Source organism: Eucalyptus grandis, chromosome 1, assembly GCF_016545825.1.
Source record: "Eucalyptus grandis isolate ANBG69807.140 chromosome 1, ASM1654582v1, whole genome shotgun sequence".
Classification (NCBI taxonomy): Eukaryota; Viridiplantae; Streptophyta; class Magnoliopsida; order Myrtales; family Myrtaceae; genus Eucalyptus; species Eucalyptus grandis.
This window is the reverse complement of record NC_052612.1, coordinates 50,063,530-50,081,807: the sequence shown is the minus strand read 5'-3', so window position 1 is coordinate 50,081,807 and position 18,278 is coordinate 50,063,530. Positions and strand designations below refer to the sequence as shown.

The 18,278-nt window shown below is 38.6% G+C and overlaps 1 protein-coding gene across 6 annotated transcripts; it reads right to left on the bottom strand.

Moving 5' to 3' along the window:
• Window positions 1-7,096: 7,096 nt before the first annotated feature.
• Window positions 7,097-17,464, bottom strand: LOC104449296 (MADS-box protein SOC1). Of its 6 annotated transcripts, none has more exons than XM_039301777.1 (9): window positions 17,342-17,464; window positions 16,753-16,894; window positions 16,456-16,671; window positions 10,790-10,871; window positions 8,673-8,734; window positions 8,475-8,574; window positions 8,317-8,358; window positions 8,185-8,226; window positions 7,097-7,647 (listed from the first exon to the last, which is right to left on the bottom strand). In XM_039301777.1, the coding sequence occupies exons 3-9, from the start codon at window positions 16,665-16,667 to the stop codon at window positions 7,513-7,515; spliced, it is 675 nt and encodes a 224-aa protein (XP_039157711.1). In that variant the 5' UTR covers window positions 16,668-16,671; window positions 16,753-16,894; window positions 17,342-17,464; the 3' UTR covers window positions 7,097-7,512. The 6 variants fall into 6 exon arrangements, with proteins under 6 accessions (XP_039157711.1, XP_018716225.1, XP_039157714.1 ...); XM_018860680.2 differs by having other exon boundaries at window positions 16,486-16,671; window positions 17,342-17,463; XM_039301780.1 differs by having other exon boundaries at window positions 16,967-17,443.
• Window positions 17,465-18,278: the final 814 nt, after the last annotated feature.

Below are 18,278 nucleotides of genomic sequence, written 5' to 3'. Positions count from 1 at the left end.
CATAAACTCATCGATATTCTTGGATCTTTCTGTTGTTTATTTTCATCACTGGAAGTAATTTCCTTGATGCATCGCTCTTACCTGATATAAATCTTACAGCTCGTCTCGTCGATATTCTTGGATTTTATTCCCAGTTAATATTCCGGCCAAAAAAAGAAAGAAAGAATAAAAAGGAAATACAGATAACATGGTGGGGAACCGGGCTTTAAAATAAGAGGTGGTTTACTGGGGATCCGCAATGCAACTGACCCCGTTCAAATTGTGACGTTAAGGTACGTACCCTTCATCCTAACCATGGTTAGCTGCTCTCCCCTCTCCTTCATCCCCAACTGCGCCTTGCACGTGGCCCCTCTCATCTTCCCTCTTTACTCACTCCACCCAAAAAATTTAGAGGGTTTGGTTCACGAAAATCATGATTATCCACGTCTGGGTGACAGGTCTACTTGTTTTTGCCGGAATTCAATCTGCCATCAAAATACCTTTTTATCGAAAATTGCTCTTCGATTTTTATTAAAGAGGACGCGTTTTGTGATCTGGACCCAAAATATCAAAGGTGGACAAGGGAATTGACAACTTTACTTGAGATAGATTCACCGACATTTTATTGACGACAAAACTTGAGGACTTAAAAATGTAACGCCAAAATTTAATCGACAATGAGGCATTCAAAAATTGCAGTAATAATATGCGTCGAAATTTAATTGGCAATGCATATATGAGAACTATAATTTAAAAACACATCAGAATTTAATTGACGATGTAAATTTAGAAGCTATAACTATACTGTAGGAATTAAAGATAATTGAAGGATGACATGCTTGTTTGTTCGTGTGCGATGGCCTACCATAAGAATTCGATGTGACCTTCTAAAGCCTACAATTGACTATTATCAACGGAGGTTACAAATAAATGTTACGAATGGTTACATTGACTATATTTCCTTAACGGTTTTATTAGCTCCATTATCTTAACAGTTGCTTTATTCCACTACGTTGATGGTTACTATTTTTTTATAATTGCATTTGAGATTGTCGATTCCACGTTTTGTTGATTTACTAAGTTGTCGATTTTTTAGGTTTTCGATAATTCTATCTACAAATTACCAAACTTTGTTATAATCGACTAAATCTATCACAAGTCCATAATAACCAAAAGTTGGTCATTTTTCGGTTTGGACAATTGCCTCTTCTTAAAAGAATTGAATAATTCATTGATCATTCAATTATTTTACATTAAATAATTAAGAGTAATTACTTGCTCCCTTGTCATTGGCATATTCAAGCCCTCTACCTTTGTCCTTAAGTAGTTGCTTATACTTAGACACCACCGTTGCCAATTAAAATAAATCTACAAAATTTTGGCATTCTAATTTTTCTCTAAAATTGAATTTCAATCCATTGAAAACTAAGTATGTAATTTTTTTTTCCTAAGAGTGAAGTAAGGCATATATTTCTAACTCTCTTGAATCAAACAATGAAATAATCGACTAATTTATTATCGTATTGATAGATTTTGTCGAAATCAATGATCGATACCTTATGTATCATTCTATAAAATTGAGAATGGAATCATCTTTCCATCTCAACTCAAGTATGGATTGAATTAGGAGATAAATTCATATATCAAGTAAAGGAAAATTTTTATAATGACAAAGGGAACAATCAAAGTCTTAAGAATGCATTTGTTCCTACCTCTCCAGATAGGGCAATAAATCGACCAACATGTTCAACAGTTGATTGATCATCCTCACTAGTGAACACAATGAAGTCAAGAATTTTGAAATTCTCTTGTGTAAGGTATAGTGTCAACCCAATTCAAATGTGGTTTCCTATATATCGGACCAAATTCTTGTAATACAAGTTTAGTCACTTGATGGGGATTCGCAAGTTAATAAACTTGCCCTTACTGCCCCTAGGTTGAGGGTAAATAGAATTTTCAAGCCTTTGCAAAATTGTCACTAGTGGTGTGATCATTTTGCATAAATTATTCCGCCTATTCAATTGACTAACAGTTGGAGAACATACTTGGAAATCGTTGTATTGAGTTGGATCGGAACGGATTGATTTGATGTCCTAGGCCTGGAGATGACCTTGTTGATTGCATTGACAACCATCAGCCTGATCGCATTAGAGATGGGTCTCACTATATGATCCGCCATCTTATTTCGCCATTCCTTGAATAGCTCTTCATGGTAATTACCAAAGTGGGGTTTAATGCTAACTCTCTCACCTATTCTGTCATATAGTGTCGTAGGATTTCAGCGTTGCCCCCTTGGCTTGGCTCTGCTGTTGGAGCAATTGAGGTCTTGAATTGGGTAATCGTATCAACTGAGCTGTTACACAAAGTATGATCAGGCTTTGAATGATTCCTTGTTATTGGCATTGTAATTCCTATAATTGACCACATTGGTCCCATTAGAGCATGCCAAAAAAAAAAATGTTTCACTGGAATTAGGCTCTGCAATGAAATACCTTTTACTAAAAGTCGTTCTTTAGTTTTTATTAAAAGATAGATTTTGTGACGATTTCAAACAGAAAATCATAGGTGGACAAGAGAATTGACAACTCTACTTCAAATGATATCAAAAGTACACAAATTTTGCAGGAATTTAATCGACAACAAAACATGAGAACATAAAGATGCAGTACTAGAATATAATCAATGACGAAGCACCTAGGAATTACAATAAATATATACGCTAGAATTTAATCGATGACTCGATTGAAACCTATAACTATAGTGTAAGATTCAAAAGATAACATGTTTGTTTATTTGTGCATGGGACTTTTTCAAAGAACATGGTGTTACTATTTAAAGCCTACCTTCAACAATTACCAATGGAGGTTACAAATGAATATCACAAACAAAGGTTACAAACAGTTACATTAACTCCACTTTCTTGACAGTTTTATCAATTCCATTATCCTGACCGTTTTTTTTTACTCCCTATCTTATTGACCATTACTTTATTCTGTTAAAGGTTGCATCGGAGATTGTCAATTCCTTTAAGCTGTCGATTTTCTATGTTATCGATAATTCTGTTCATAAATGACCAACGCTACTCTCATTAATTAAGTCTATAAGATGCCAAAAATTGGTCACTTTTTTTTATATTTATATATAAACACTATTTCATACTTATTATTACATGGAGAAGTGTGTAGAGAGGTAACAAGTCGTAGCAACCATATTTGGGCTTGAGTAGCGACATTATCATGAGAGAGAGTTCTACATCCATTATAAAATATTTCGATTTGAGTCATAACTATTATTGATGAAATAATCATAACTATTATTGATGAAGTCTCGGCTCTAGAGGGGACTCCAAATTCAAGATTTCGAAATTCTTGTGAGTTTCTCTCTGGAAATGTTTTTAGGAAATCTAGTCTGCGGTGGAAAAGCAAGTTTGCCATTGTCATGGGAGAGGCAAATTGGAACTGGCCTGCCGCAAGGACTGGTGAGACGGATGATATTCAAGCTGAGATTCGCGGGCCAACCTTTCCTTAATCCTAGCATGCCTTGATCATATTAGCTGGAAAGCCTCTTTCTTCAGGCGTCTTCTCGGTTATCTGCTTGGAAACTATCGGGACATAAATCTACCCAAGTTCCATCGTACAAAATTGTTGGGTTTGTCCAAATATTCCTGAGCGTACTTTTACGTTTGGGTTATCATATATAACAGGCTATCCGCCAAGGATCAACTGTTAAAGTGGAGCATCCGTGTCATCCCTTTCGCGTATATCGTAATGCTGCTAAGGAATCCAGGAAGGGACCACTTGCTCTTTAGCTGTAGCTTTTTCGTAGTAAGTTTGGAAACAGGTTTTGATACTTTCTGGTATTTCTAAGCAAGTACTTTCTTGGGAGGAAGAAAATCGAATTCGCAACCCACCACCACCTAGAAGGGTAGTCTTCATCCTCCGTTATATTGAAAATTACTCGGAATGCATGCTTATATTATGTTTGGCCACATAGGGATAATAAAGTCCATGAAAATTTTACCATAGTTACTGTGAACATGATTTTTGAGTGCATAGTTAAATATGTTAAATTCAGAAAAAATTATTACCAATTGTCAGAAAACAATACGCGCTGAACAGAATCTTGAGGTATAAACATCTCCTAATGCTCATTAACTTAACTATGTACAATTTGGGCTAGTAGTAAGACTTGGTCCCCCTGCGATCGTGATTTTTCTACTTAACAAAGAAAGAAAAGAGCTTACGAAGTACTGCAATTTAGAAATGTGGTCCAAACAAGGCGGAGATGTGGCAAATTGGGTAACCACCAGGAATACTTTTTCTTCACCTCCTGAACTCGGATGCATTGGATTTACAGCTAAAAGGCGACTAACTCAGCGACGAAAACGAGAATCGTCAGGAAATTTTTAGCCGACAGCAAGAGATGATTTCCCATTTGACTGGTGTGAGCCAATGATGCTCCGGACGGCATCGACAATTGATGTCGACAGCAGGCCTATCTCTCTCTCTCTCTCTATCGTTTTCTTTGGGTCAAACGGTGCAGGCCTATTCTGAAACCCGTTCAACGGCTAGCCTAGACGCACGAAAGCTGTGACGGGCGATGGAAGCTAGTAATCATTGCGAGAAAGTAAGAGAAACGTCCAACGCCCGCTTCATTGCTCTGTTGAAAGATTCATTTGATTGCACCTATCAACTTTAATTCTGTACTAGCTGTCGCTCCCGACCCAAATTCCCTTTCATCCACCGTTGCCCAATTCGCAGTTTACTCCTAGAAAACGAGATTTCTTTACTGCCGCGTGAGCATTTTTGCACGATAGACCTGTGCGAGCAAGATCTTGATAAGCTTAATACTTATCACTGCCAAGAAGATTATCAGATTGGAATTCCATGACACCATCGAAATTACCTTCAAAGAAAGTTCACATGTTCTCAAAATCTCAAGAACCCGATTCACCAAAAATGACATTTGGGGTTGTGTTGCATCCTATGGTCAATAGCAAGAAATTAGGCTTCTAATTTAATGAACCACATGTCGTCAAAATACTCTGAACTCACATGTTATTTATAATGTCAATTCAAGAAGAGAGATTTCACATTCTTATTCTTCCAAAGGTGGAAGAAAGGACATATGACCCATCACCCTCCTATCAATTCTACTGTTTATAGAATCTCAGTTAGCTCAGAGATTGGGGTTTGTCCATGCCTTGCCATGGCGTATACCCTTTGCCCTTTTTCAGTTTCGGGACCACAACTTCATGGGTGATAAGACTCCATGAAACCTTTTTGATGTTTGCTTGATGGGACTCCAATTTTTTCTAAATTGACGTCCTAGGCATCGCAGCTTCGATTCAGAACTTGAATTAATATTTGCTGAGTGGTCCCTCCTAATGGAGAGCGGAGAGGATGACAGAAAATATTTGCTGGTCTTCCTTCATTTGAAATAAGATATTTTAAGATGGTCACAATCTAAAGCATGAAAATTGAATATAAAGCATAATGTAGGAAGGAGAAGAAAGTTACGAACGGAATCAAGCAAGATGAATTGAGTTAGACGTGCGGCTTTGGCTATTTAGAAATTGAATGTAAGATAATGAGTTCTCACAATTTTTCTGGAAACGACGTCCCAAATCAATGACAAATGAATATCGACGGCCAGACTCGATATATAGAATGTCACAACTTTTTGAACGCAGAGGTCATGAGGGTTGTGACATGTGACTCAGCGTATGTAATAGGCTCATTTCTCCATTTGCATGGAAGCAACAGGCTAAAGAAAGCAACTGTCTCGACCGCCCAATCAGGTCGATTAGTGCAAAATTTCACGACCCTGGACCGCGAGACCAACGGACATCTATCTAAACCCACATAAAAAAATAACATCAGATAGCGCTCAAATTGCATAACTGGCCATCTGTCGACTGTTCAGATCTGCTCATTTAACCCTGTATTATAAGGTGCATTACTTGAAGGCGCAGAGCTCGAGATCATGGAGGTAGAGGAGGACAGAACAAGAACCAAGAAGCAGATGCCGAGTTCTAGCTCATTAAAAAAACACAGATGATTTCAGGGCCGGATGGGGGGGAATAACAGAACACAGAATCAAATGTGGGGTGGGGGTCATATTGCAAGAGGGTGATGTCATCTTTTTGGATCGGTCGTCGCGCAAAACGTGGCAGATTCCCCCCCTACACGATATTCCTGACGCCTGCAAAATTGTTGCTCACGCAGTTCTAGATTGAATCTGCGGCCCCCGAAGCGATAGAGATGGAGATAGAGAGAGAAAATTGGATTTTCAAATTTTGAAGGCAGTTCCCATGGCCGCTCCCCAAGGGCCATCCTAACTGATGTTCTATGTCCGAAGGGCCCGTGTGATTTCCACGGCGTGCTAAGTCTAGCAAAAAGGTCGAGTTGCTGGAAATGAGCGGAGGTGGGAGCCGAAGTGGTTGGTTCCACGATCGATTGGACCCAACCATGGATCGACTGGACCTTTAAGTGGCAAGATGACAAACGGGGAGGGGTAGGAGCGTCTTCTACGAGCAAGCAGCCATTGATGCTCGACATCCTGGGCACGCTTAGTGGGGGCACCTGAGGGGGTTGTCTTCACATGCGATGTAATGTTACGAGTAAGATCCTTAAATTTATTGAATTTATTATACGTTTCACCGAAGAAGAAAAGACTGTCACCCTTCCAAGAAGAAGAGGAAGAGAAACCCATTTTCTTTTGTCTGCGTACTTTCGGTCCTAAAGATTCCCGCTGAAGACAGACAGAGATCATTGTCTATTTTGAACCGTTATGTCTACTTATCATGAAATCAAACCCTACTTTTCCTTCATGAAATTATTACATCAATAGGACTAATGAGAAAAACTACTAGAGAGAGAGAGAGATCGTCCACCTATCATATCTTAAATTGAATACCTAGCTTCATTAACTAAATTTCATCCCTTCTAAAAACCTATAAAGTAAATTACATGCATTTTGGACCGGCTTTCTAATGGCTTATAATTATAAGCCACGTAATTCAATCCATCGCCGAAACTAAGGATGACACTGTAGTTCGGTGGTACCTGCGAAGAAACTCGGGATGACTTTGTGCGCTATCATGCAAGACAATTCGTTAATTAGATTCCCACTCACCTTCTATTCATGAAAAAGCCCAGATGAGTCCAGGTTGAAGCGTTTCACCAGGCCCAATTCTACATTCGATTAGGCCGAGCCCATGCGTTTCTAGTTCTTGGTCGTGGATACAACCTGGCCATGCTTATGAATGCACTAAGCATTGCAACTCAGAAAGAAAATACCTCTGAAAGCGATCGACACTCTCTTCGCTTCTTATGAGATCAAGTACGTTTACAGGGCCTAAAAGAAAGAATATTACACGCAACGATCTTGACTGAGGGGGACGGTACTCAAAGCTTGAAAAGGGAAGACAAAAGGTTATCCTGCATGGTTTATTGGAGCGCCTGGCCTTGCGAAGTCAGCAAGATGAATAATCTAACTGCTTGCTCTTCAATTATTCCTTTGTATAAAAAATCAGCAGCGCATTTCAGGCAGCCCAATGAACAACTCGGTCTCAACATCTGTACTTCCGCTGCTTAGACTGTGAATTCGTGCTTCTTTTGGTTGGACTGATGATGTAGACTGCCATGGCATTCCCTTCTCACCGTACTATCACATTACAAATTCACAAAAAGACATTTGGTCGACTGTTAGAGCACAACTAAATTCAGAAAGCTAATGCTAAGAATATGAATGTTGATTCAGAAAAAGTACTTCACAACACGATCAAAATAAGTGGGGATCGTATTCAACTTACCAGCAAGAATTTCTCATTGTTTGGCAAACCGACTTTCTACATAAGTAATTCCATCTCTAACACCTTCCCAATACGAGAGTAACAACATGCAGATTCGTTTGATAGAATTGGCACAACAACAGTATGGCATGACAAAGTTCCCCAAAGATTGCCACAGGACAGATTCAAAGTAGCAGTATTCATTACAGCCAAAAAGGGGTCCAACAGTCCATCTTCTTAAAGAAAAAAAGCATCAGATGACAGTCAATGGGAACTTGGAAGATAAGTTGTAGCAAAGATGCAATCCTGAAACAGGAATACTACTGCTTGCTTTCCTACTTCTTTTGGCTAAATAATGAAGAGACCTGAAACAATTTGATGCGATTAGATAGAGCGAATAACAATTCTACCTTCTCGCACAATCTTGAATTTTCTTCTATTAGAAACACCTCCTAATTCATAGGATGAAAGGAGATCAGTCCACCAAATGTTGCTTTGAAAGAACGGCAGAAAAGTTGAAACCAATTTTTTAAGTACAATACCTTTGCTTTAAGTTGTTCGATTTGCTCCTTGAATAATTGGTCCTGCGAATTATACTCCAAATTTTAACTCTCCACTCTAGACTTGAAACGTTCAAGCACAAAGTAACTTGCAAGTGACTAATTCCATTCAACATTGATGGTGAACTGTGAACGCATACCTTTTTCACTCTGATAGTGCTCAAGCTTCGCTCCAACTGAACACTGATCTCCTGAAGTTCATCAACTGAGCAGGATTCCAAACCTTGTCCCAAAAACTTCCTACATGCACTCTTGAAGTTCAGAACCGGTCATCCTAAACATACTTCAAATTATAATATGTGAATTTGGAAAGAGAGTAACTAGACTGAGGACCAGACCGTTTTGAGGCTTCAAGGAGTTCAATTTTCCTTGACATGTCGGCAGCCTCATGCTTCAGATGCTGCATCCAAAGAAAAAAAAATTATTTTAGAAAGATAAAACATGGAAATCTATCACTTTTGCAGTCCATTAACAAAGGGTACACCTGCAATTCAAATTTTAATGGTGAGTGCTAATTTGGTTTAGCCAATCTAATTGAGCTCAACATGAAATTAATTTAAGTTTGACATGGTAATACTTGTCTATATTGTAATTGGACTGAAATGTCTCATAATCTTTTGGAAGAACTCCCGTGCAAGAATTGCCAATAGAAGTGAAGCGAGGTCAAATTGCACAAGTAACAATAGCCAAGTTATACATCTCTCTCTACGTAAATGTCCAAGAATCCTCCTTCAGACACTCATCCAATCCTGTGGAAGAAAGGATTAAGTATAGAACAATACAATTATGCTTATACAGGAGACCTCTAGGACATGCTTAGCTACTGCAATTCTATCTCGATTTCACCCTCAAAGCACTATGAAGATTAAGACTTAATCCCCACCTTTAGTGCTTACACTTTGCACCCTTTAATATGAAAATGAAAACCTACGGTTTCCACATTTTACCTACTAATCTATAGCTGAGTTTCACAGCTCAGTCCTAGTATTAAGATTGAAAGCACCACCGTCTATGATGCTCCATTTCAATGCAGGAAACAATAGTTTTACAGTTTGGACAGGGTGATCTATTAATTTATTAACAAGCTTCCTAGACTATGGTGCAAACCTGAGTTTTTTAATTTAGAAAGAGCCTGATCCAAAAAAAAAGTTTGAAAGAGCAGTTCAACCCGGGGAAAAAAAAAGGTAGTTTCATTATGGTTGACTTTGATGATTTAGGTAATCATACCGTAAAATAATCAATTTCCATAAAAGCTTTTTTGGTCGAAATTTTCCATAAAAGTTCAAATGCCAAGAAATCGCACCACAATATACATCTCAAACATTTTCTAGCATTCCTCCCCACGTGTAAGCTAAACTTTATATGATCAAGAAGTAGATGTCATGCAACCACACAGACTAGATCAGCTAGAAGAAAATAACAAGAAAATTACCATAATGACACAATAAGAGCGAGCATATGATTTGAGGATTTGAACTCTTGATGCGTGCTCTATTATCAGGTAAATTAACATTTCCCGAAAAATTTGAGTTGTAAAAAGTGCTCCACAGCTCATATGAAGCATATCTTTTAACATGTGAATTTGTTCTTCAATAAATTTAACTACTCAGTGCATCTGTAAGTACTTCCCTTCATGTGTAAGTTGAACCTTATATGAAATAGGATACATAGACGTAATCACCTCAAATGACAGCTGAAGATAGAAGGAACAATGCGAAACAAAAAGAATAAGAACAACCGAAAGTGCTAAGTGCTAAGATTTGAATTCATGACCTGCACCTTGACATCATGTCAAACCACCACTTTCTTCAAAAGTTCAAGCTATCAAGAAATATACCCCCAGTATACTTATTAACATTATACTAATCACTTCTGTTTTCTACTACAGAATCCTGCGGAAATAAAATTCTTTTCTGGCCAACATTCGCAGCACCATCTCTAATGGTTGAAGGGAAAATCCCCTAGTAGGTACAAATTCATCTTTAGAGCTGTGAGACCATTGTCCCTTTCAAAACGCACAAGTTCATGCGAGTGTGAAGAATGATTCGCCCACAGCTGGTCAGGAAATGATAGACAATGCTTTACTTTAATACGTTTGGAGATTAAAACAGCAATGGAGTAATTCTTCTGCTTTACTAAAGAACAAGCATCAAGTACAACCTGCTTGTTAATGGGAACTACACTTTGGCCCCATTGACGGTGCTTATCAAGGTCAAGTCTCCCATCAACTTACCATGGAAGTTATAAGAACGTTGGGACACATGGACCACCATCAAAATATAAAGATCAAGTAGAAAGCCCTTTTTAATGGGATAAAATGCAGCCATCTGAATGTTCATTGAATTGCAGCCCAGCTACAGTTGCTGCACTGCTGTTTTTTAGGTTGTTCCTACATAGATCATTTTCAAACTGCACTTTGATAATGCATGCACAGAGAGAGAGAGAGAGAGCTAACCAGCATATATTGCTCCATGCTGGCCTTTTTTCCCGTATCTTCTTTTGCATATTGATGATATCGCTCTATCGTTTTTTGCATGCTGAAACATCAAGAGTATGGTCAACCCTCAGTAAACCAATTCTCTACAAAAAAACTGATTAGATGAAATTGTCCAATCAAAACGTATAATATCCACCAAAAACAAAAATCTAGAGTCGGTAGATCTTCAATGATATTTGCTCCTAGCTTAAATTGAAAACATTACCAAACAAACTAAACAACAAGCATAGGGCGCATCTCTCCCCTCTTTTGTGGTTGGAAAATAAAGAATTAATTTTTTAACCTATTGAAGTGAAGTATTCATTCTAAGTATGATATTTTTGGAGAGTACAGTACCTAGACAGAAAGCCAACTAGTAGAGTCGTTGTAACAACTAACGTAGTTATTCCGGTCTGGAAGTGCATTGAGAGCCAAAAAGCTACTGAAACAAGTCCATGCGATGTATGCAGTCCAACGCAGATGCCCCCGTTCGGCCAAAATAAATGTTTCATTTTCCACCATACCAGAATGACGTGGATCTATTTTCTTCGAAAAAGAACTAAGTTTTTCTCTATTTTTAGGAAATTGAAGAACCAAGCTGAAAAGTAAAGCAAGGTAGAATCAAGATCCTAAAGAAGCGACAAGGCACCAAGTACAACTCCAATAAGTTCATCAAGTTCTATGGAGAAGAGGCGTTCGTCATCAACTAAGAAACTGATGATTAGTCAAGACATCAAGTTAGACGAGAATGTAGTCTGGAACCGGAAAGAAGAGAAAATCGAGAAGAAGTATGTCATTTTACCATAATGCTAGCACGTGAGTAGGCAACAATACAAAGAAAGTGGAACATCAGATTCCTTCACTCAAGAAGTAACACCACCGTACTCTCCTATATGAAGAGTACAATCTCTTGTAAGAGTTTATGAAACATGCAACTTTATGACCCTACAATCAGAAAACTATGAAGAGACTTCCAAAGAAAACGTCTAGTTAAAAGCTATGGAGGAAGAAATCAAGTAGATTGAGAAAAATAAACTTGGGAGCTCCTTGATTGCCCCAAAGATAGAGATCATTGGCACCAAATGGGCGCACAAGACAAAGCTAAATGCAGATGGGTCAATTCAGAAGCATAAGACAAGACTCTTGGCAAAAGAATACTCACAACAACCAAGTATCGACAACAACGAGACTTTCACTCCTTTGACTCACCTCAACACTATATGAGCTCTCATAGCCTCAACGGTACGAAAGAAGTGGAAGATACATCAACTGGATGTGAAGTCACCATTTCTAAATGGATATCTTCAAGAAGAATACCATGTGGAACAATCACTAGGCTTTATTGCTAAAAAGTAAAGAAGTAAAAGTTCTAAAGCTCCAGAAGGCCTTCTATGGATTAAAACAAGCACCACGAGCGTGGTATAGCAAACTTGACAAATAGATCACTAAGGTTTCATGAGAAGCATGAGCAAGCCAATGCTCTACATCAAGACCCTCAGTAAAAGTGACATTCTCATCATCTCTTAGATAATCTTATATATACGGGTAACAATGAGAAAATGATTCAAGAATTCAAACAAGAAATAATAAACATATTCGAGATGACGGACATGGGCTTGATGCACTGCTACCTCGACATCAAGATCAACCAAAATGAAGTCTTCTTTTCTCAGAAGAAATATGCTAAGAACCTCCTAAAGAAATTCAAAATGAGCTATTGCAAAGCGGTTGCAACATCATTCATGACAAAATAAAAGCTACCAAAAGAAGATGGGCAGAGAAAGTTGACACTTCCCTCTACAGAAGCCTTATTGATAGTCTATCATATCTCATTGCAACATGGCCCCATATTATGGAAGCAACAAGTATATTATCACGCTTCATACAAAAGTCAAGCCAAATTCATTTTGGAGCTGTCAAGAAAATTCTAACATATTTATGAGGAACTTTAGATTTTGGTATTTGGTGTCATTCAAGTGCAATGGCCAAGCTCCTCAGTTCCACCAACAGTGACCGGGCAGACTTAGCTGATAATAGGATTACCACCGGCTATGCATTCACGCTAGAATTTGTAATCTTTTTACGGACATCCAAGACGCCAGACCTAGAAGCACCGTCTAATGTAGAATACGAGTATGTCGCAACTGCTGTGACCATTAGTCAACCACTATGGTTTTAAATAATGCTGGAAGGCATTGGAGAAGCCAGTCGGAATCGACTTCAATATTTTGCAACAACTATAGTACGCGAGTATATTATGGAAGAATTAAACTCGTCGACATCAAATATCACTTCACACATAAAAGAGTTGCGGGCTCACTTATTACAGTGCTACTGGCCGCCAAGCCCGCCAAGTTCGAAATGTAGAGTATCACAGAAATTGGATTAAGGAGTATTAAAATAATCTATCCAATTCCTAGAGAAATCTAGCATGCATAAGGTTTTCGGAGAATTCGGCGAAAAGAGTAAAAATTGGTGGCTGTTGACTCGGTGGAAGGCTATAAGTATAGGATCTCTTCTGCTGGTTTATACGTGGAAAAACTAGTCTGAAGCCTCCCATACACAAAGCCTTGTAAAATCACATTTCATTATTTTATTCTTACAAGCTCCTTCCCGACTATTCCACCAAGTTGTCTTTTTACAAAGCCAAATAATTAACCTTGCTTATCCAAACTTCACACATAGACAACTCAAAACTAACAGTTTTTGTTAACAACCTAGCAAAATATATTTGACACATTAGAGAGTTTGAATTTTGCTTGTCCTTATCCATTCAATTTTTCAGTTTAGGTAAAACCAGAAAGTGTTGACTCTCGCATCGTAACTCAATGGAATAATACTATGCGTGCTAAGACCGGTTTATGGAATTAATTTAAAAAGTGTCCTCTAGAGGACTTTTATGAGATCTGGAAAATGCCTCACTTGCCATACTCTAGTTTCCCGATATTTTGGAAATCAGTTTTAATATACGTATCATTGCTCCACTCAGTATTGCCACCAAAAGACGGGTTTAATCACACACTCGAAAACTTAATTAATTGTCTCAACCGACTTCTTTCAGTCAAATGAATGCCAAAGAATCTAGATCATGATCATAAGGGCACCAAACAAGAATATAGCAGTGTTTACGTATCACTAAACATAGGAGAAACCTCATTCATGAGCCTTTCTTTATGCCAAAGAGGACATCATTTTGAAGCTGATAGAGAACCTTTTGGAAGGAACTAACTTGCAATTTCATAGAGTCAAGAGCTTATAGTAAGTCCAGGAAACCGAAAAAAAGGAATGAGATTTTATATGCATGTTGTTGGAATCCTTAACGTCATATCACGTGCAATTTTTTGTAGGACAAACATCATTTTAGTTCAAGAAAAGACAGCTTGAGATTAGCATCTCTAGGTAAAGTGAAAATGGCTCAATGCAGAATAAGGCCACAGAAACTTGATTGAAATGGGTTAAATATGCAGAATGACGGCCATCAGACGCTCTCGTGCATAGATGATTTCATGTAGAGGAGGTACTTAGAATGAGGCATGGAAAGGAGTAGACATCGACCACTATACTCTAAGAAGATAAGAGTACTTAAGTATCAGCTAACATGGGCGGTGAATGTACCACTAGCTCTTTCTTGCCATGTTAACCATTCACTCGATCAAGAGTCCTGACTCATGAGGATGTGCAAAACACGTTATTTCCATGTGCCATGACGTTAAATAGAAGTGTGAAATTGGAGCTAGCTTAAGGCACAATGTGTACCCCGCTTTTCGTAGTTCACTATCGCAAGCACGCTACAACAAAATATATGGAAAAAAGAAAAACACTACACCTACTAACTTGGGAGGATCTCACCTATGTACTCGATCATTCGACTCTTGTCATGTTGTTCTCTATGTTTTAAAGATGTAATCATTCTTGATTCACTAAGATATATACAAAAGGGGAATCCGACTTCCAATGCAATAGTTCATTCAACTCCAGTGATAATAAGGAAGCTAGTTATCCAAAGAGGTTAAGCTACGGCGGAAGCAAATTGATGACCATTGAGTGGATATGAGACCTCGTAGGTGCGCTTGCAGATCAAGAACTAGCATGGTAAGATTTTAAAGCCTGTTGAAGTGCCTCAAGATTATTTTTACCACAAACCTTTTTGATTATTCTCGTTCTATGGACTTTGCTATGGCTTCATTTTGGGAGACTTCTGGTTTTCACTGAACGGTATAATCGACTGTGAAAATGAAATTGTCTTATAAATCCATTCACTTTCATTGAAAATCTCGACATATTCCTATAGTGGCTTTATCATATCCATAAGCTCCTCTCTCAATTCTTGGCTTTTACTTAGTTCTTCTCATTGTTGTGTATTGATAATTACTCATCAATTTATTTTTTACAATAAGGACTGAACCCCCTGCCAAAAAAGAGAAGCTAAATTCCTAACTGTTTTTCCAGAAACCATGACACTGGACCTGCTATGGAATATGAGTTGCTATGGTCAGTCTCTTGTTTAGACATACATGAGCATACACACGTTACGAATGTCTTAGACCCAAGTCTCCAACATTTGAGCATGCTATATGACAGTTCTCAAAGTTTGCTCTTTCGATAGAAATGGCTGGAACTGACTACATGATGGATCATGAAGAAGTACAAGGTAATTCACTTACTTAATGCAATTTGAACTTGCCAATTAGAGGTCACTCTACATTTGATTGCACATTTTAGTCCATGACCTTTAATGATGCTTGTGTAAAATTCTCACGAATAATCAATACCGAGAGTGTCGACTGATCAGCGATTTAGATATTTGGCACGGAATAGGTGCAAGATATGCAACTATGTGATGACTTAGGTTATATACATAAACCTCAGAAAACTTAACTTATACACAACTATCATAGCTTGTAATTGTAAAATCAACCTCCACATACTGTTAGAGAAGTTGAATAGACAGCCCATTCTGATTTTCAGAAACCCAGAAAACATGACTCTTGCAGAAAAGGAGAACAATCTTAGGAAGAAATCAACAAAGACACAGAGTTCTACTAACAAACACAGACCAAAAGTCTTGCCGATTTTTACTAGTCAAACAACCCTCTGTGCTCAACTTCAATTCACTTAATGTAAACTCGGTAGGGATCATTGTTGGAAAAGGAAAAAGGAACTCCATGGCGTAAATAGGTCTCAGATAACAGCGTTTGCATGCGCTGATTCATATATTTAAGGATTATGTGTAGAAACACCGGTGATTTAAGCTCCAGATGAATGTGATTGCACCAAATTTTTATTTATACAATATCAGATGAAGTACATGGCACAAAACTAAACTTTTGAACGCATCATATATGCAGTGTAAAAAAGACTTTTTCTTCGTTTTTCTGAAAGAAAAAAAAGTGAACCACTTCAGTGCAGTGCAGTGGGCACCATAGCTAGGTCTAAACGAGTAGTGGCTAATCAAGGGGAATCGCCCCAAATAAGTGAAAAACGAGACATCATCGTACACTAGACTTTAGCCAGTGCAAGTACCCATTTCTAGCTCCATTTCAAACATTCATTAAGTTTCCCAAGTTCTTTTTTCACAGCCTGAAAATGTAAATATGAAAAATCCTTCAACCAAAATAAGAAATCTAACAAGAACAATATATTGCCTGGATGTGAACGAAGTGTTTGAGACGTACTTGGAGCTTGAGAACTCATAAAGTCTTCCTCTTTGAGAGAAGATGATGACTGCGACTTCAGCATCGCATAAAACCGACAGCTCGAAAGCCTTCTTCATCAGCCCGTTCCGGCGCTTCGAGAAGGTGGCTTGCCTGCTCGTTGCATTCTCTATTCGCTTCATCTGAATTTTGCCTCTCGCCATGCTCCTGAAAAAGAACCAAGGCAAAAGTAAGCAACAAAAACCTTCTCACAAAATAACCCTACGCATCTCTCGACAACATTTTCACCTAAGATACGCGAAAATTTGCTGCTGCTGAAGAAAAGTCTTGCTCCTGAGGCCAAGACGAGAGTTCCTCTCTCGCTATACACGGAAATGGAAGTTACCCAGAAACCCCAAACTGCGTACAGGGCCAAAATCATGCACATCACCTATCAAATTTGTCATCAAGAGTGAGGGAACCATAAAAAAGAACAGTTATGGCCGATTGCAGAATAACTCACACAAAAAGAGAGAGAGAAGGGATGATTTTTTTTTTCTTTGGATGCTTGATGTATCAATCTCTTTGCTCGGAGACCACAAACACTACTGAAATGTTATGTTTTAGCAACATTCAACTGCTCCCTATCCTCTCTTATCTCCTTCAAGCTCCCACCCACAAAAATGGGAAAAAGCATAATAAATCCACGAGGGGGGAAAGGCAAAAAAAAAATATGACAAAATGGGAAATAGGCCCTCTAAACCGCGAATATAGTGAAACAGAAGGAGCAAGGAGAATCAAGACAGGAGAGACTTGTCTCGTTTTGGCAAAGCCTAAGAAAGGCAGAGTAAAGACGGGGGGGGAGAGAGAAAGAGAGAGAGAGAGAGAGGGACATTACATATTGCGTTTCAGAGGGAAAAGGAGAACAAAAAAACCAGAAAAAGATATAGTTTCAGGAAAGGACTCGCTGGCTCAAGAACAAGGGCGAGAAAGGAATAAAGAAATGGGAAGTCATACCATAAATTGATATAAGGACGCGGCTCCCCTCATCGTACAATGATGTGCCGGGCGATCCAATGCCCTGCTGACAACTCACCGCCCGGTTACATCGCACGATGGTCACATCGACCAATCGCGACTCTCCTCGTCATGTGGCTCGCCTTGTATGGCGAGTCAGCTCCAACCTACTCTCCTCCGTAGCCCTCCATCCTTTATTGCTGGAGTGTCCTCCCCCTTCTCCCCGCTTAGATTGCTGAAACTTCTGTGTAAATATTGGGGAGTGGGTATCTGGGGAGCCAATCACTGCTTCTTCTCATCAGGAATTCGTTCGCTGAAAAGAGCTGAGTGAGATGGACGTGGAACGGCGAGAAGCACGAATTGCAGAGAGAACAGCTTTAACTTTGGGAAAATACTTTGTACTCAGCGTCAAGTATCTTCTAAAGATTTGAACACATAGTTATCATGAGCTTTCTGGCCAAATAGATTAATGTGCCGGCTTATATTCTATTGATTCTCCGCACGGTCTTTCCGGGTCTTTGAGAATTCTCTAATCTCCCGCATGGTTTTCCTTTGACCAAATTAAGAATGCAAACTTAACTAAATGTGTGAGAAAGCAATGACGTCCAAAACATCACCAAGAATGGAAACTACAAAATCAAAATATGAAAACAAGAAAAGATTGGTTCCACACAAAAAAATCATGCTTGTTCGTCATCATGCGAGCTAATTTAGTGGTGAGAGTTATTCGTAAGTAGAAATTGACAAATCATTTGCGCATGCAGGTTAAATTAGCTTCCGACTCCAATGATGTGAGCCAAATCAATTCTTGGACGGTG

Excerpts from the sequence above, each read along its gene's own strand:
- LOC104449296 (XM_039301777.1), bottom strand. The coding sequence starts at position 16,667 with ATGGCGAGAGGCAAAATTCAGATGAAGCGAATAGAGAATGCAACGAGC. Across the intron at positions 8,735-10,789 it reads GCATGGAGCAATATATGCTG|CATCTGAAGCATGAGGCTGC; the intron begins GTTAGCTCTCTC and ends CTTTGGATGCAG. Across the intron at positions 8,575-8,672 it reads CTCCTTGAAGCCTCAAAACG|GAAGTTTTTGGGACAAGGTT; the intron begins GTCTGGTCCTCA and ends GAGTGCATGTAG.